General features: G+C 37.3%; 1 protein-coding gene across 17 annotated transcripts in view; it reads left to right on the top strand.

The window, feature by feature from the left end:
* Positions 1–20687, top strand: part of DMD (dystrophin) — a 2248405-nt gene that overhangs the window by 1520610 nt on the left and 707108 nt on the right. For all 17 annotated transcript variants that reach the window (XM_070067426.1, XM_051827673.2, XM_051827679.2 and 14 more), the window contains one exon: positions 20168–20276. In XM_070067426.1, coding sequence (XP_069923527.1) covers positions 20168–20276 — 109 coding nt within the window. The remainder of the gene's footprint in view (positions 1–20167; positions 20277–20687) is intronic.

The following is a 20687-nucleotide window of genomic DNA, read 5'->3' as shown; positions in this document are numbered from 1 at the left end:
TTGCTTAGTTTTCATCATGAAAGGGTGTTGTATTTTGTCAAATGCTTTCTCTGCATTTATTGAGATAATCATATGATTTTTGTGTCTCAATTTGTTAATGTGATGTATCACATTGATTTTCAAATGTTGAACCATCCCTACATACCAGGGACAAATCCCACCTGGTTTGGGTGAATGATCTTTCTGAAGTGTCGTTGGATTCGGTTTGCCAGAATTTTGTTGAGTATTTTTGCATCTATGTTCATCAGGGAGATAGGTCTATAGTTTTGTTTCTCTGTTATGTCTTTTCTGGGCTTAGGAATCAAGGTGATATTGGATTCATAGAAAGAATTTGGGAGGTTTCCATCCCTTTCAATTGTTTTGAATAATTTGAGAAGAACTGGAGTTAGTTGTTCTTTGAATGTCTGGTAGAATTCAGCAGTGAAGCTAAGATCAAGTGTAGTATCTGTTCTTACCCGTTTAACCACAATTTCTTTATCTAGGCATCAGTTGATGGACATCTGTGTTGATTCCATATCTTAACTATTGTGAGTCAAGCTGCTGTAAACATGGGGGTACAGATAAGTCTTTCACATGCTGGTTTCAATTCCTTTGTGTAAATTCCCAGGAGTAGAATGATTGAGTCATATGGTAGATCTGTTTTCAGATTTCTGAAGAATCTCCATACTTTCTTCCACAGTGGTTGTACTAGTTTACATTCCTACAAACAGTGTATTAGGGTACATTTTTCCAACATCCTCACCAACATGTTATATTTTTGATTTTTAGATGATAGGCATTCTAACTGGAATGAGGTAAAACCTAATTATGGCTTATATTTGCATTTCCCTGAAGGTTAATGATCCTGAGCATCTTTCTATGTGTCTGTAGGCCATTTGAATTTCATCCTTTGAAAAATGCCTGTTCATGTCCTTACCCCATTTCTTAACTGGATTGTTTGATTAGTTGTTGTTGGGTTTCTTGAGATCCTTATATATCCTGGATATTAATTCTTTATCAGATGTTTAATTTGCAAATATTTTTTCCCTTTCTGCATGCTGCCTCTTTGTTCAGTGTTTCCTTTGCAGTGCAGAAGCTTCTTTGCTTGATATAATCTCATTTGGCTGTTTTTGCCCTTTTTACCTGTGCTTCTGGGGTCTTAGCCATGTAGTCTTTGCCTATGTCAATGACATGCAGTATTTTATCTTAGATTTGCACTAGAAATTTGATGGTTTCAGGTCTTAAATTTAGATCCCTAATTGTGAATTCATTTTGTATAGGGTGTAAGGCAGAGGTCTTGTTACATACTTCTGCATGCATAAATCCACAGATCTTTCTCCAGGAGGTGACTTTAGCTCATTTCTCAAAGATTAGTTGGTTGTAGATCTGTGGATTAATTCTGGAGTCTCTAGGCTGTTCCATTGGTTCACTTGTCTATTCTTGTGACAGTACCAAGCTGCTTTGATTATAACTGTAATGTAATACATCTTTAAATCAACTATTTTTTTTAACTTCTATTTAATGAATATAAATTTCCAAAGTACGACTTATGGATTACAATGGCTTCCCCCCCATACCGTCCCTCCCACCCACAACCCTCCCCTTTCCCACTCCCTCTCCCCTTCCATTCACATCAAGATTCATTTTTGATTATCTTAATATACAGAAGATCAGCTTAATATACATTAAGTAAGGATTTCATCAGTTTGCTCCCACACAGAAACATAAAGTGAAAAATAATAGATGATTTTTTTTAAATGATGATGAAATCAGATCAGACCTATTGTCATGTTTAATCCCAGTGAGAGTCAAGTTGGGAATTGATAATTTCTTGTTTTTTTTTACAGAAGATCAGTTTAGTATACATTAAGTAAAGATTTCAACAGTTTGCACCCCCATAGAAACACAAAGTGAAATATACTGTTTGAGTACTCGTTATAGCATTAAGCCTCAATGTACAGCACATTAAGGACAGAGATCCTACATAAGGAGTAAGTGCACCGTGACTCCTGTTGTTGACTTTATAAACTGACACTCCTGTTTTTGGCATCAGTAATCTCCCTATGCACCAGTCATGAGTTTCCAAGGCTATGGAAGCCCCTTGAGTTCTCCGACTCTTATCTTGTTTAGACAAGGTCATAGTCAAAGTGGAGGTTCTCTCCTCCCTTCAGAGAAAGGTACCTCCTTCTTGGAAGACCTGTTCTTTCCACTGGGATCTCACTCACAGAGATCTTTTTGCTAGAGTGCCTTGGCTTTCCATGCCTGAAATACTCTCATGGGCTTTTCAGCCAGATCCGAATGCCTTTAGGGCTGATTCTGAGGCCAGAGTGCTATTTAGGACATCTGCCATTCTATGAGTCTGCTGAGTATCTCACTTCCCATGTTGGATCACTCTCCCCTTTATTTATTCTATCGGTTAGTGTTAGCAGGTACTAGACTTGTTTATGTGCTCCCTTTGACTCTTAGTCCTTTCATTATGATCAATTGTGAACTGAAATTGATCACTTGGACTAGTGAGATGGCATTGGTACATGCCACCTTGATGGGATTGAATTGGAATCCCCTGGTATGTTTCTAACTATTGTGATGACTTTAATATTTATTTTTATATATTTATTTTTGTTTTATATTTATTGCTTAGGGTTGCTTTAGCTATTTTTGGTCTCTTGAGATTCCATATGAATTTTAGGGTCATTTTTGCAAGATTTGAGAAGAACATCTTTGATATTTTGAATGAGATCGCATTGAATCTGTAAATTGCTTTGGGTAGTGTAGAGGTTTTTTCAGTTTTATTTATTTATTTGATAGGCAGAGCTACAGAGAGAGAGAGAAGGAGAGACACAGAGAGAGCACTTCCATCTACTGGTTCACACTCCAAATGGCTGCCATGGCTGGGGCTGGGCCAGGCCAAAGCCAGAATCCAGGAGGCTTCTTCAGGGTCTGTAACATGGGTGCAGGGGCACAAACACTTGGGCCGTCTTCTGATGCCTTCCCAGGCACATTATCAGGGAGCAGGATTAGAAGTGGAACAGCCAGGACTTGAACTGGTGTCCACATGGAATGCTGGCATTTAAAACAGCAGCTTAACCAAGTATGCCACAACGTTGACCCCAGTATGGACATTTTGATAATATTAATTCTTCTAATTCATAAACATAGAAGATTTTTCCTTCTTTGATGTATTATTCTATTTTTCCCTTTAGGTGTTGTAATTTTCATTGTAAAGATTTTTCACATCTTTGGTCAAATTTATCCCAAAGTATTTAATATATTCTGTAGCTATTATAAGTGGGACTGATATTACAAGTTCTCTCTAAGCCATGGCTTTGTTGTATATACAAAGGCTATTGATTTTTGTGTGTCGATTTTATATCCTGCAATTTTAACAAACTCTTTTATGAGTTCCAATAATCTCTTAGAGGATTCTTTTGCTTCCCCTACATATAGGATCATATCATCTGCAAACAGGGATAATTTGACTTCTTCCTTTCCAATTTTGTATTCCTTTGATTATTTCTTTTTATTGTCTTAAAACTTCAAAAACTATATTGAATAGTTCTGAATGTTAGTGGAAATGCTTCCAGCTTTCCCCATTTCAATATGATGCTGACTGTGGGTTTGTCATATATTTCCTTGATTGTGTTGAGGAAATTTCCTCTTACACCTAATTTTCTTAAGGTTTTTATCATGAAAGGATGTTGTATTCTATCAAATGCTTTCTCTTCATTTATTGACATAATCATACAATTTTTATTCCTCATTTTGTTAATGTGATGTATCACATTTATTGATTTAAGTATGTTGAACCATCCCTGCATACCAGGGTTAAATCCCTCTTGGTCTGGGTGAATTATCTTTCTGATGTATTGTTGGATTCAGTTAACTAGTATTTTGTTGAGGATTTTTGCATCTGTGCTCATCAGGGATATTAATCTATAGTTCTCTTTATTTGTTGTATCTTTTTCTGGTTTTAAAATTAAGGTGATGCAGGCTTCATAGGAGTTTGGGAGAATTTCCTCAATTTCAGTTGTTTTGAATAGCTTGAGAAGAAGTGGAGTTAGTTCTTCTTTGAATGTCTGGTAGAATTCAGCAGTGAAGCCATCCATTACTGGGCTTTTCTTTGATGGGAGGGTCTTTATTACTGATTCAATCTCTGTCTTCCTTATTGCTCTGCTTAGGTTTTCTGTGTCTTCATGGCTTAATTTTGGTAGATTTTATGTGTCCAGAAATCTATCTGTTTCTTCTAGATTTTCCAATTTGTTGGCATATAGCTGTTTGTAGTAGTTCCTCATTACTCCTTTATTTCTGTGGTATTTTTTATAACATCTCATTTTTCATCTATTATTTTATTGATTTGAGCCTTCTCCCTTTTTTGATTATTTGGGCCTATGGTATATTGATTTTGTTAACTTTTAAAAAAAAAACAGCTCTTTTGTCATTGATCTTTTGTATATTTTTGTTTCAACCTTGTTTATTTATTCTCTAACTTTAATTATTTCTTTCATCCTACTAATTTTGGGTTTAGTTTGTTCTTGTTTTTCTAGCTCCTTGATATGATTTGTTAGATCAATTATTTGATGCATTTCCAATTTCTTGATTTAGGCACTAATTGCTATAAACTTTCCTCTTAACACTGCTTTTGTTATATTCAAAAAATTTTATGTTTTGCTGTTATCTTCATTCATTTCTAGAATATTTATATTTCCCTTTAGATTTCTACTGTGTCTCACACTGTTCATCCTCCTTGTGTTTGCATATTTTCTAGAATTTCTTAAGTTATTAATTTCCAATTTCATTCTATTGTGGTCAGAAAACATACATGGTATGATATCATGATTAAAATTTTTTTTAACATTTATTTAATGAATATAAATTTCCAAAGTACAGCTTATGGATTACAATGGCTTCCCCCCCCCCCATAACTTCCCTCCCACCTGCAACCCTCCCATTTCCCACTCCCTCCCCCATTCCATTCACATCAAGATTCATTTTCAATTCTCTTTATATACAGAAGATCAGTTTAGCATATATTAAGTAAAGGTCTCAACAGTTTGCACCCACATAGAAACACAAAGTGAAAAATACTGTTTGAGTACTAGTTAGTACTAGTTATAGCATTAAATCACAATGTACAGCACATTAAGAACAGAGATCCTACATGAGGAGTAAGTGCACAGTGACTCCTGTTATTGCCTTAACAAATTGACACTCTTGTTTATGGCATCAGTAATCTCCCTAGGCTCTTGTCATGAGTTGCCAAGGCTATGGAAGCCTTTTGAGTTCACTGACTCTGATCATATTTAGACAAGGTCATAGTCAAAGTGGAAGTTCTCTCCTCCCTTCAGAGAAAGGCACCTCCTTCTTTGATGGCCTGTTCTTTCCACTGGGATCTCACTTGTGGAGATCTTTCATTTAGGTCATTTTTTTTTTTGCCAGAGTGCCTTGGCTTTCCATACCTGAAATACTCTCATGGGCTCTTCAGCTGGATCCGCATGCCTTAAGGGCTGATTCTGAGGCCAGAGTGCTGTTTAGGACATCTGCCATTCTATGAGTCTGCTGTGTATCTCGCTTCCCATGTTGGATCGTTCTCTCCCTTTTTTATTCTATCAGTTAGTATTAGGAGACACTAGTCTTGTTTATGTGATCTCTTTGGCTCTTAGTCCTATCATTATGATCAATTGTGAACAGAAATTGATCACTGGGACTAGTGAGATGGCATTGGTACATGCCACCTTGATGGGATTGTATTGGGTATGTTTCTAACTCTATCGTTTGGGGCAAGTCAGCTTGAGCATGCCCCGAATTGCACATCTCTTCCCTCTCTTATTCCCACTCTTATAGTTAACAGCGATCACTTTTCAGTTAAGTTTCAACACTTAAGAATAACTGTGTATTGATTACAGTATTCAACCAAAAGTATTAAGTAGAACAAACAAAAATAATACTAAGAGGGATAACATATTAAGTTGATCATCAACAGTCAGGGTAAGGGCTGATCAAGTCACCATTTCTCATAGTGTTCATTTCACTTTAACAGGTTTCCTTTCTGGTGCTCAGTTAGTTGTCACCAATCAGGGAGAACATATGGTATTTTTCCCTTTGGGACTGGCTTATTTCACTCAGCATAATTTTTTCCAAATTCCTAAGAGGGATCACTTTTCAGTTAAAATTTAAACACCTAAGAATAACTGTGTGTTAATTACAGAGTTCAACCAATAGTACTAGAACAAAAAAAATACTAAAATGGATAAAGTATTACATTGTACATCAACAGTCAGGACAAGAGCTGGAGTTTTTTTATGGCGTAGCGTATGGCCTATCCTAGAGAAAGTTCCATGCACTGATGAAAATATTGTATTCTCCAGCTGTGGGATGAAATGTTTTTTATATATCAATTAGGTCCATTTGGTTAATAGAGTAGATTAGTTCTGATGTTTCTTCATTTTTTGGTTAGTTAACCTGTTAATTGATGAAAGTGTGTTCTTGAAGTCTCCCATTATTATTGTATTGGAGTTTGTATCTCCATTTAGATTCACTAATATTTGTTTTATAGCCAGGTACCCTAGAATTAGGGGTATATATATATATATATTTATATATATATACACACACACACTATAGTCACATCTTTGTGTTGAATTGATCCTGTAATCATTAAATAATGTCTTATGCATCTTTTTATAGTTTTTGTGTAAAAGTCTATCTTGTCTGATATTAAGATGACAACTCCTATTGTTCTTGTTTTCCATTACCATGGAATGTATTTTTCCATCTTTTCACTTTCAGTCTCTGTATATCTTTGTTGGTAGAGTGTGTATCTTGTAGACAACGAATAGATGTATCTTTTAACTTGAGAATTTAGGCCATTTACATTAAAGGTTATTATTGACAAGTAACAACTTGATCCTGCCATAAAATGGTTCATTTTCTACAGAGTAAAACCTAAGTCTGCAATAGCACCCCAAAAACAAGAAAAACAACTGTCATGAGTGAGAATATCAGTAACTACCAAAGAAATAAACCATTTGTTATTCGGTCTTTATTTTTTTAACTTTTATTTAATAAATATAAATTTCCAAAGTACAGCTTATGGATTACAATGGCTTCCCCCACCCATAACTTCCCTCCCACCCACACCCCTCCCATCTCCCTCTCCCATTCCATTCACATCAAGATTCATTTTCAATTCTCTTTATATACAGAAGATAAATTTAGTATATCTTAAGTAAAAATTTCAACAGTTTTCACCCACATAGAATATAAAGTGTAAAATACTTTTTGAGTTCTAGTTATAGCATTAATTCACATTGAACAACACATTAAAGACAGAGGTTCTACATGAGGAGTAAGTGCACAGTGACTCCTGTTGTTGCCTTAACAAATTGACACTCTTGTTTATGGCATCAGTAATCTCCCTAGGCTCTTGTCATGAGTTGCCAAGGCTATGGAAGCCTTTTGAGTTCACTGACTCTGATCATATTTAGACAAGGTCATAGTCAAAGTGGAAGTTCTCTCCTCCCTTCAGAGAAAGGCACCTCCTTCTTTGATGGCCTGTTCTTTCCACTGGGATCTCACTTGTGGAGATCTTTCATTTAGGTCATTTTTTTTTTTTTTTGCCAGAGTGCCTTGGCTTTCCATACCTGAAATACTCTCATGGGCTCTTCAGCTGGATCCGCATGCCTTAAGGGCTGATTCTGAGGCCAGAGTGCTGTTTAGGACATCTGCCATTCTATGAGTCTGCTGTGTATCTCGCTTCCCATGTTGGATCGTTCTCTCCCTTTTTTATTCTATCAGTTAGTATTAGGAGACACTAGTCTTGTTTATGTGATCCCTTTGACTCTTAGACCTATCAGTGTGATCAATTGTGAACAGAAATTGATCACTGGGACTAGTGAGATGGCATTGGTACATGCCACCTTGATGGGATTGTATTGGATATGTTTCTAACTCTATCGTTTGGGGCAAGTCAGCTTGAGCATGCCCCGAATTGCACATCTCTTCCCTCTCTTATTCCCACTCTTAGAGTTAACAGCGATCACTTTTCAGTTAAATTTAAACACCTAAGAATAATTGTGTGTTAATTACAGAGTTCAACCAATAGTATTAAGTAGAACAACAAAAAAATACTAAAAGGGATAAAGTATTAAATTGTACATCAACAGTCAGCACAAGGGCTGATGAAGTCACCATTTCTCATAGTGTTCATTTCACTTTAACAGGTTTCCTTTCTGGTGCTCAGTTAGTTGTCACCGATCAGGGAGAACATATGATATTTGTCCCTCTGGACTGGCTTATTTCACTCAGCATGATGTGTTCCATATTCCTCCATTTTGTTGCAAATGACTAGATTTCATTGTTTTTACTGCTGTATAGTATTCTATAGAGTACATATCCCATAACTTCTTTATCCAGTCATCTGTTGGTGGGCATTTGGGTTGATTCCAGGTCTTAGCGATTGTGAATTGAACTACAAGAAACATTAAGGTGCAAATAGCTTTTTTGTTTGCCAATTTAATTTCCTTTGGGTAAATTCCAAGGAGTGGGATGGCTGGGTTGTATGGTAGGGTTATCTTCAGGTTTCTGAGGCATCTCCAGACTGACGTCCATAGTGGCTTTACCAGTTTGCATTCCCACCAACAATGGGTTAGTGTCCCTTTTCCCCACCTCCTCGCCAGCATCTGTTGTTGGTAGATTTCTGTATGTGAGCCATTCTGACCGAGATGAGGTGAAACTTCATTGTGGTTTTGATTTGCATTTCCCTGATTGTTAGTGATCCTGAGTATTTTTTCATGTGTCTGTTGGCCATTTGGATTTCCTCTTTTGAGAAATGTCTATTGAGGTATCTGGCCCATCTCTTAAGTGGGTTGTTTGTTTTGATGTTGTGGAGTTTCTTGATCTCTTTGTAGATTCTGGTTATTAATCCTTTATCAGTTGCATAGTTTGCAAGTATTTTTCCCATTCTGTCAGTTGCCTCTTCACTTTCCTGACTGTTTCTTTTGCAGTACAAAAACTTCTTAACTTGATGCAATCCCAAATGTTAATTTTGGCTTTGACTGCCTGTGCTTCCAGAGTCTTTTCCAAGAAGTCTTTGCCTGTGCCTATGTCTTGCAGGATTCCTCCAAGGTCCTCTAATAATTTGATGGTGTCTGGTCATAGATTTAGGTCTTTAATCCATGTTGAGTGGATTTTTGTGTAAGGTGTAAGGTAGGGGTCTTGCTTCATGCTTCTGCACGTGGCAATCCAGTTTTCCCAAAACCATTTGTTGAATAGACTGTCCTTGCTCCAGGAATTGGAGTTTAAACACATTTTTATAGGCCAGTGATAGGCATAGAAAGTTAAGCCTCTGCCTGCAGTGCCAGTATTCCATATGGGCTGCTGTGGGGAGCAACTCAGACTAGACTGTTACTGGAATTAAGACTTATTCTATGCATCTGCTCTCCCACAATATGGCGCTGGGGAGGAGTAAACTTCTACGCAGCTGCCTCTCGCCAATTTGACTGATAAGCTGCAGGAGCTGATCCTGCTCCTGATTGGAGAAGAGCAGCGTACTCGGCGTGTGGGTAGCAGAGTTGGGATTGGTGGAAGAGGACTATAAAGGAGGAGAGAGACAACATGCACCAGGAACATCTGAAGGAACACCTGAGCAGCCCCCGAAGAGAGCCGGCCGGCGGTGTGCCGCTCCTCCACGGAGCGGGGAAAGTGGCGGGGGGGGGGGGGGGGGTCGGCAGCCAACCCGGGAAGAACCAGCAGCAAACCCGGGAAGGGCCGAGCAGACAAAAGAACAGCGCAGGGTTTAGTGTCCTTCCTCTGCGAAGAGGGGGAGCGACAGGCTGCTCCACTTCCAATCCAGGTCCCTGTTAATGTGCCTGGGAAGGCAGCAGACAATGGGCCAAGTCCTTGGGAACCTGCCACCCATGTGGGAGACCCAGAGGAATGTCCTGGCTCCTGGCTTTGGCCTGGCCCAGCCCTGGTCATTGAAGCCATTTGATTAGTGAATCAGCAGTTGGAAGATCTCTCTCTTTCTCTCTCCCTGTATATCTGCCTTGCAAATAAATTAATAAAACTATAAAAATGTTTTTAAACTCTTTAGCTTAATCATTTGGGTGTCATTTGCTTATTTTCATGCTTATTTTTAAAGATTTATTTATTTTTTCGAAAGATTTAACACACAGAGAGAAGGAAAGGTGGAGGGGAGGGTCTTCCATCCACTGGTTCACTCTCCAGTTTGCCACAACGGCCAGAACTGCACCAGTATGAAGCCAGGAGCCAGGAGCTTCTTCTGAGTCTTCTTCTGGATGCAGGGGCCCAAGGACTTGGGCCATCTTCCACTGCTTTCCCAGGCCATAGCAGGGAGCTGGATCAGAAGTGGAATACTTGGGACTCGAACCGGTGCTCTGATATGGGATGCCAGCACTGCAGGCAGTGGTTTTACCCACTATGCCACAGCACCGGCCCCTCATGCTCATTTTTAAATTGGAAAAGTACTTTCTCTGTTAAAATTTTCAAATTGTGTATATATTTTTAAATGAATATACTCATAACATTTTCTGTGTATTAGAACTAAGAGCATTAGTGGAGTTTAAAATGTCTTGGTCACTTGCTGAAGTGGTAAGATAAAGCTGGCTAGTTTGCTTACCAACATTTTATATTATCAAAGAAGTCTTGATGACACAAACCTAAAAATATATTTACTTACTGCTCTTGCATTATTTTCAAATGTAACAGAAAAGTAAGGTGTAGATGAGCCTTCCGTATTTGGCTAAATGGTTCCATCCAAACCTTTAACACAAAATAATTGCTTTAGACAAGTGGTCAGGAGGGCAATTATAATCTTCCAGGCATCATTTCCTCAAATATAAGCTGCAAAATGACAGCATCATTAGTCATTTTCAATTACAGTCAATCACAAACAGGGATGTTTCATTTTCCCAGCTGTTTTGTTGTTAATTAACCAGATTATGCTGTTTTTTTTTTCTCCTGACAAGTTTGTTCTACTGCCAACATCAATATCTTAACATCTCTAAAAGCTTTTGGGGGTTTATTCTTTTGCCTAGCAATCTCTCTCTCTCTCTCTCTCTCTCTCTCTCTCTCTCTCTCTATATATATATATATGGTATGACACATTGGTGTCTCAAATTTTATATGTGGTATATGGTTAAGTAGTGTCTTTTTGGTCAAAATGTTGTCTAATTAAATATAAACACAATCACATCAATATCTGAGAAATGTTGCCCAATTAAGTATTATTATAACAATATTTGGGTTTTATAAGTCATCTATCACACATGCAATCTAACTTACTTAGTACAGCATTTTTTATATCATCACAAATCAATAGAGAGATAATAGACACAAGTTGTTCCCTCAAATAAACAAATCCCTTTTTTACTGATTTATTCAGTGATAGCAGTTTCCATGCCAAATTACAAAAAAAAAATGTTAGAAGAAAATTTATGGAAAGAAGATAATAATATTAGAGATATTTTATAATTTACCAACTCATGAATAGCAGAGTTTCAGTTTTTAAAAAAACCCAAGTTTGCTTTACAATTGGCTTTTGCCTCTGTTGAATAAATGCTAATCATGTTAGCATCTAGAGGTTGAATAAATGCTAATGACAGTGCTTGAACATTAGGAGAGCCCCACTTTCCAATGAGAAGATAAAGTGTATAATAGATTTTGAGCAAATTGCAAATATAAACATTAAGAGATATGGATATGATTGTCAAATGTCTAATTATGTTTAATTTCTTGAGTAACACTTTCATATTTGCAATCCAACATTTTATAAAATAACACACTCATTTAGACATATTGTTTTTGCCACAATAGTAATTTATGGAACAATTTCATTCAAACTGTTAGAGTATATTTTCCAAAGTTTTGAAGATCATTGTCTTTCATTTAAGTTACTTGAAATATGGGAGTGTGTAATCCCCACATGATGTTGTTAAAGCAACTCTAACCCATGACTTCTAGAAGCATACTAGCAATCAAATAATTAGAATCATCTAGCTTCTGGTAGCAAGATAGCCCTCAAGAGAGACTGTGGGGCATCTCAGTAAGAGGGTGTTAGAAAGAACTTACAGGGTGCAGCTGACTAGGTGATTCTAAGGAAGAAGTAGGGAAGTGGAAGCCCTTTCTGGATTTAGATGCTATCAAGAAACACGGTGATCAAGGTTATTAACAATTTTTAACCAGAAGAGGAGACGATTAATCAGGATTAGACATGTCACTATTAAAGGAGCAACAGTGCCTCATATTAGTCATTTCTGTGATGGCAGAATGGCCTTGTCTCTGTCTTGTTCCAAACCTGGCCGTGGGCTGCCCTTGTCGCCATAGAGTTTATTTTCTGTCAGTGTTTTTATGTTGGACTGTGACCACCCCAGCCGCAGTAGCAGTCAGCGACCAGCAGAGCCATTCTTCATGTTCTCAGTGCTATCATGGAAATTAGATCCCAAACCTCAATATTGTTCATAAATATTAGGAAAGCTGATCATATCATTTTTCTCAGGTACATATTCTCAATTTCCCCCAATAGATGGACTTATTATTTTACTTTTAAAAATTATCTTTAAGAGACTTCCTTTTAATGAATTCTACCACTGGTGACTGGGAGGTTACTATACTAGGAATAATTTCTTGTTTGTTTGTCAACTTTCTTCATCTCCTTTTTTGATTAACCAGATTGTATCACATTATTTTTATAAGCATACCAAATTCCCATCTCTTGAGGTTATTTCTGGCTAACGTTCAACTTTGTTAATCAAAAGGAAATAAGATATAAAACATTTTATAAATGCTCTAATATAAGCTGAACATTTTATGAGGAAATACTTGGGTGAAAAGTCTCAATTTAGGCTTACTCAGTAGCTCATGCTGAAACTAGGCAAGGATTTCAGCGATTTGAACTTGTGGTCCTCACTTGTATTAATTGCCTTTGTGGAGAAAGACACACAGACATACATGTTTCAGTTCCAATGTTCATGAGCATGACTATGTACATACAGCTCCAAGTGGATTACTCTATTCATCAGAAGTTAATTGAATGACACGCATCAACACAAGGAAAAGATACAAAACTTTAAATTTTGTATATCTCAAACTCAGAGTTTAAGACTGTATTCAATTTTAAATTAAAAATGAAAGATATGTTCAGAAATCACATCTTTCTCTAGTTAATTCCTGATCTTCATAAAGAAGAAATTTCGTATCACTTGATATAATTGTCTTAACATTTAATGACTATTTCCAAGTAAAGTATATAAAGAAAGAAATAATAATTAGCTCTAAAATCCCCTATAATTAACCTAAATTTGCCATTAAAAATGCTGTCAAAATTTATCTCTTTGGGTAAAATATAAATTCATTTTGTTGAACAGAGCATGGGACCTGCAATTCAAGATTCAAAGTTTAAAAATTCTGGAAATCTGGTTGAGAATAGGATATGATAACTATTTTCTGACTGATATTATATTGAAAGAGATTAGATTTAGATGCATATTTGATTGCCCTAAATTTTCTTATAGGTTATTAAAATATAGCAAATAACTACTTTTCACTGGTTTTTATTAAGCATTTGTTAAAATTTATTATGGGAAGAACACTGTACTAGTTGCTGCAGCTGTTTTGATACCCAAAACAATTTTACAGCCTAATACAGAAAATGAGAGAATAGAAAATATGGGTACATGCCAGAGAAGCAAAAAGCAAAATCAAACGAAAGAACTTGCATGAGAGAGAGAGAAAGAGGTATAGATAACCTCTTTCAACTCTAAAGTACACCAGATTCTTGAAAAAGTCATAAGTGCTTTCGTGATGAACCAAATCAAAAATTGCAAGCATTTCATAAGTGATATCATCTGCTAATAATTATGAAAGATTGAGTAATATATAGTTCTTAGGTTATTGTACTTTTGACTCTTTGCAATATTTGCAGATATTTGTGGTATATTAAGGTTACTACTTAATTTTACAAATCCACCTCTATATTTGAAATTATAGTAACCCCTCATGTATCATCTGGAAATACCAGTAGGCAAGAAAACATTTAAGTGGATAGACTCTTCAGAGTTTATATATTAATAAAAAGGAAATTGGATATACAAACATGCTATCTTCCAAATAACCAAAACCTACTCCTTTAAGCGCTTATTTTTATTGTAACTGTTTTAATGAAAACTTTTATTGACTATCTTCTGTTCTGCTTCATTAAGCAGTGCATAATATCTAACCAACAATTTTATAGTGCTTTACAGTTCATAGCATTCTGTTTACATAAAACATCTCATTTAGTTTCTCCAACTAAGCTATGAGTTAGGTGGTAGTATTAGATCCACACTTCAAGGATGAAAAATTTGAGTTACCTATGTGATTTGCCAAGGATCACACAACTAGTAGTAATGAATTACAACTGAAATCCAAGATTTCTGCTTATAAAGCACAATGTAATTTAAATTTTTCTTAATTTTTCAGTGGTATCATTATGACATCCCTTATTGCTGTTTAGTTATACAGTGATGTATTTCAAACATGGTTGAAGTTCAGCGTAAAGCCCTCTCTCCGGTTGAGATTAGATGAATTGGGTACTTTCAGAAGTCAGGCTGTAAGATATAGATATAGATATAGATATAGATATAGATATAGATATAGATATAGATATATTGCCTTTAAATAGTAAAATCAAACTCAATTAAATGAGATGCTTGTATCATGAGAAGAAAACTGAACCTAAACCAACTAGAAACAGCAAATTTTCCTCCCTATTTGCCCACTCACCTTGGGGTCATATGCTTATTAGGTAGAAGGGTGGACAAACCCTCAGAAGTATTTGAATGAGTCCCTAATCCCAATCAATTTCTCTCTCTCTCTCTTTCTCTCTCTCTCTCTCTCTCTCTCTCCCTCCCTCCCCTTACACACATCCCCATATAGAAAATTTCCTAGAAGTTAAACAATGTATGATAAGAACTTATCATAAGTTGAATGGTCATCTCTTCACAAAACAACCAATGCTACTATATTTTTAGTTGCAAACTTTTATATTTCTGTCTTCTCCCTTTTATCTATTGCTACTTTCTGTTGTAAACATGGTTACTTCTATATGCTCTTCATATTTTGTCCTTGTGAAGTCATTGACACCTTGTAAAAGAACCAAGAAAGCGAACATATTATTCAGTAGCCTTCTATGATATCTAATTCTTAGTGCTTAGGCTCTGATATCAGGACTGGAAACAGTTTTCCACTGTCATAACCTTCTCTGGAAGTTTTTCTCACTGATCAGAGGCATTTTTTGTTTGCTTTTGGATTCAAATATGACATTTTTCATAAATAATTATATCCATGGATAGTTTGATAAATGTTTAAAATATGCATTCTGGGCATATTTAAAAGCTCTAGCATGACACAATATATGCACAAATGTACAACAGACATAAATAACCTCAAAAGCATAGACAAAAGTTAAAATAAGAAGTGATGGATTTTTAGTATTTATTACCTCTGTTTTATACTGGTCACTTAACTATAAATTTATCTATTTTGATTTCTAATGATTGTTTTAGCCACCACTTCTCAAAGTTCCTATAATGTGACAATGATATCTCCCATTTCTTTCCTGCTTTATCCTTGTAAAATAATACTATATATTAATTGTAAGTACATTTTAAATTTATGAAAACTACATCATTATATAAACCTTATGTTTCTTGGCTTTTTAAAAATTCACAACTGTGTTTTAAATATCCATCCATATTGCTTTGTATACTTTAGTTCATTGGTTTCCTTAGAGTTCATCCCTAATATTCAGTTATCCATCTCTGTAGCATACATATCCATGCTTGTCTTGATTACATACAGTGCACTAACAGATTTTCTTTCACTTTCTTGTGGCCTTAGGAACCTGAGTACAACTTCTCTGGCATGTACTGATGTGAGAATATGATCAGTAGAGTTTTTCACTTAGGTTTTTTGTTTTTTGGTTTGTTGTTGTTTTACCTATTACAACTGAAGTTGTAGCTCTCTGCCTTAGACGTCTGGTCTTCACTTAGTTGCCACCTAGTCCCGGTGGGGAACTGAATCTAAGACACTGGTCTAGGACATTCATTCTTCAAAAACACTCTGACTCATGAATTATAAAGGCTTAATAAAATGATTACACACCTGAAAAAAATGACGGGGGCTTTTTCAAGTCCTCTCTAAGAAATGTAATCAAATGTGATTTGCATCATAGTCAAATTGGAAAGAGGAAAATTCAGTTAACTGTCTCTCTTTTCTTTCATCCAAATAGCCATTTTTATTTCACTTGATTCAATTCAGAAATGTTTACTGATAACCTATTATTAGGAAGCACTGGATTGGGTATAAAGGTAATACCGTTCAAAGAATAGAAAACTCAGTGCCTACCTTCCAAACAGTATATACTTGCAGTCCAACTGGAAAGACACACACTGATATGGTGGATTGGAAAGACCACCTAATAGAAAGTTTCTCTATGGCACTTCCCAATTAAAAATCGCAACTACCGTTAAGTACCATTACACTGTATCATCAGTGTGTGTCAGACAACACACACACACACACCCACACACGGTCCCCTACATTTCTCTACATGGCCAAAGCCTTTGGTCAGACCAATCCCAGACCACTTCTCACTCCAGTTACCACATTATTCTTCCAAGTCGTGTGTCTGTTCTCTTCTGATAAAGCCTCCACACTGCAAAACACAAATCTTATCTCATCACTGTTCTGCTGAAACACTTCCATCGACTCCTAGGTTTTAGAAGAGAATCCGATAATCTCACATTACAAGACCTTAATAAATTGCCATTGGCTCTGGCCTAGAAGTTCCGTATCATTCTTTACAAACTCTGTAGTCCAGATAACCAGAACAAATTCTTTGCATTTACTTGAAATGTCTCGATGCCTCTTGTCTTTGTGCTCTTCTGTCTGTCTGAAATGCCGTTTTCCACCTGGCACATAGTCACCTCTGAACAATTCCTATTCATCTTTCAAAACCGATTTGTATATGAATATGTGAGTCTTTTTTTCTAGTAACCTTGTAACCTCTGCAGGCTGAATTAAGCTGTTCCTGGATATGTCTTATTAAAATCATTATAATTCCCAAAAAACTCCGCTGTGATTTATTTACATATCTGTTTTCACCACCAGGCTATGAATGCTTAGAGGTTATTATCTTCATATTTTTGTAAGCTTAGTAACTGGCACACAGACTGGAGTAACAGCTGAGCATTTTTTCCTTGAATGAATAAATAAATGAATGAGTGTTTTTGTTGAAATGATCAGCATTAAATTAATGATTAGCATTAAGCTACAACATGTGTCTAAAACATTGCAGTTGTTGGGTTGTATTCATTACCATTTCTGTTTATTCAATAGCTCGTTAAAGAGTTTGTGGTTTCTGGCTCTTCCAACTCTCATTCTTCAGACTGGAAATGCGATTTCTTTTAATGTATCCTTTTTTACCAAATCCAACATTAGTAAAATTATTTGTGTCCTCAAAAAATAAGCATGAGAATTTATAGCTGTATAGAAATGCTGCTATAAACCCTTAATAGAAACAGGCAAAGTTTTGTTTTAAGATTTATTTATTTGAGGGGCTGGTGCTGTGGCGCAGCAGGTTAAAGCCCTGGCCTGAAGCGCCGGCATCCCATATGGTCGCCGGTTCTAGTCCCAGCTGCTCCTCTTCCGATCAGGCTCTTTGCTATGGCCTGGGAAAGCAATAGAAGATGGCCCTAGGCCTTGGGCCCCAGCACCAATGTGGGAGACCCGGAAGAAGAAGCTCCTGGCTTCAAATTGGCACAGCTCTGGCCATTGTGGCCAAGTGGGGAGTGAACCAGTGGATAGAAGACCTCTCTCTCTCTCTCTCTCTCTCTCGGCCTCTCCTCTCTGTGTAACTCTGACTTTCAAATAAATAAATACATCTTTTTTTAAAGATTTAAAAAAAGATTTTTAAAAAAGATGTATTTATTTATTTGAAAAGCAGAGTTACAGAGAGAAAGGTCTTCCATCCACTGGTTTACTCCCCAAATGGCCATGATGGCAGGAGCTGAGCCGACCAGGAGCCAGGAGTTTGTTCAAGGTCTCTCATGTGGGTGCAAGGGCCCAAGCACTTGGGCCATCCTCCACTGCTTTCCCAGGCATGTTAGCAGAGAGCTGGATCGAAATTGGAGCAACCAGGACCCATATGGGTCCCATATGAATGCCAGCACCGCAGGCAGTGGCTTAACCTACTATGCCGCAGCTCCAGCCCTGAAGTTTTTAAGTGTAGTGCTACCGTATGAGGGTAACTAAGAAATCCCATGGAAATAGATTTGTAAGATAAATGTATTTGATTCAAAAAATTGAAATACATGTATTTTTTCATAATACATATTTCCATGACCTTTTTAAATATTCCTGCTACATATGATTTAAATTTTTGCACCAAACTAAACTTATCCTTTAATACCAAGTCTCCATGAATTTTTTGAACTATCCTTATGCTAGTAATGTATTGTTGCTTCTAACAAACTAAAAACTCCAGTGCCTTAATATAGTAGAAGTATTTTCTGTTCCTTAGGAAGTACATGTATGCCTAGCCAAGGAGCTTTCGTGTATGTGGTTTTGTTTCTAAGGCATGTATTAATATATTAGATGCTCAGGGTCACAACCCATGCATTATAATTACTACAACACAAGGCTCTTGTTAATGTAACATTAATCCAAGCATATGTTTTTACAGAAACCTAGGTTCTGTCCCTTTGGTGGCTCTACCATCCCCTTGACAGCTGTTTTCAACTAGAGTTTCTCAAGGAAATCAAGTCCTGTTGAACATGATCTGAAGGCCTACGTTCTTGTTTTGTTTTCCAGGGATCGTACATATATGGCTGATTATAGATGGTTAGGTACTCATTAGTTACGATGCATGCCTTTGCCTTTGGTCATGGACAATCAGCATCAGCATCACCTGAAAAAAAACTTGAACAGCCAAATTCCTGGACAGCACCTGAGACCTATTAAACTCAGCTCCAGGGCTACGACCAGGCAGTCAGTGGTTTAATAAGGTCTCCAGGTGATTCTCTTGAGCCTAAAACATTGCGAGCACTGCTGTAGGAGCATTAGGACTTAATTTTCCTCCCCAATCTATTAGCGTTTGCCCTAGGACCCTGGAGTCCTCTGTTTTCAATCCATGGAAAGGGAAACAAAGATTTTTAAAAACCTCACTCATTTTTTACAGCATCAGCACACAACCGACCAACACCTCCTCTGCTCACATGGGCTGGAACAAAATCATATGGCTGCCCAGTGGAGTGTTGCAGCCAGCCTGTGTAAGCTCAGCAGGGCCTATTGGTGAATTCTCAGGCATGTTGTAAGCTACTTGACATAATCTTAGTCGTTTAAATTAGCAATCATTAAAATTAGGCTCCACCCACCCGCCCTCACCCCGCAGAGAGCTAGTTGTTAAACACGTACCAGCCAGCACACCACTGGGCATACATGGGCTTTGCTGACACCACAAGGAGCTCAGAGTTGAAATGGCATTTCAGACGTACCCTATGTTGAGCCAAATTGGCCAGGCCTCTATATCCTCACCTTGACCAGTTACTGAACTAGGGCTACCCTGGAAGGCCGTGCTCTGGGACGAGGCAACTCTGCAGCTGCGGGATGTCTACTAAATTTCTTTCATCTGAGACAAGACTCTCTCCTTGAAGAGGCCTCTGAGGGGTGTATATCTTCATGTCCGCCAAGACCTGCTCCCCCCCTCCAAGATGTTCTGAAACAATTGATCTGGGGTGATCCAGGGCTTTGTTTTTTTTTTTTTTTTAAAAAAAGCTTTCTGGAGGATTCCAGTATACAGCCACAATAGACGCTATTTAAATATCAAGACAATTACTGAGAAGGGACTGTTGTTTGCTTTCTTTTCAGTAATGTTTGCACTCTGCTCTATTTGAATGAAATTGTGCCTGGAGGAAGAGTTTGCGGGCAGCAAACAATCAATAAATATTTGTAGGGTGGCTGGCTAAAATAATTATAGTTCATTTGAAAGGAATTCTAGCCAGAAAAATTAATTTAGATGTAAAATATAATAGAAATCCAATAATACATTTACAGAATGAGTTAATAGCTTCATGAATTAAGTTATCTTCAAGGTGTTAGTCAAAAAGAGCAACCGGTGTGCTTTCTATTGCAGAGGAAGTTAGAAGACCTGAGCTCCGAGTGGAAGGTCGTCAACTATCTACTGCAAGAGCTCAGGGCAAAGCGGCCTGACCTCCCTCCTGGACCAGCTACTATCGGAGCCTGTAAGTACCCTGCTGCCTGTTCTCTTTGGCTTTAGGTATCTGCTTAAAATCCCAATTATGAAGTGACGTTTGAGGGAAAGGAAAAGTTTGTTCTGACTTTGAAGATGGGGACAAGCCTTCATGTTAATTACTGTGCGGAATGTTTGATTGTGTTCCTTGGAAATTGACTTTGATTCGAAGTGTGCCTGACAAAGACATTTTGGCGAGGGCTGTGTTCTTTGGATGGCAAGGAGAATGAGAGACCTCAGCCAGTCCTACAGGAGACCTGGAGCTGTGTGGGATTGCAGGGAGAACTCTTTGTATCCCTGATCCAGCCTTCCTCTGCCCTGGAAGCAAAGGGAGAGCTTGGAAGAGTTGTCTGGGGCAGGGAGCAATTCCTAGCGAGGAACACCATCAACAACCAATACTCCC

This window comes from Oryctolagus cuniculus, chromosome X (assembly GCF_964237555.1).
Source record: "Oryctolagus cuniculus chromosome X, mOryCun1.1, whole genome shotgun sequence".
NCBI classification, from domain to species: Eukaryota; Metazoa; Chordata; class Mammalia; order Lagomorpha; family Leporidae; genus Oryctolagus; species Oryctolagus cuniculus.
This window is presented reverse-complemented; position numbering and strand designations above follow the sequence as displayed.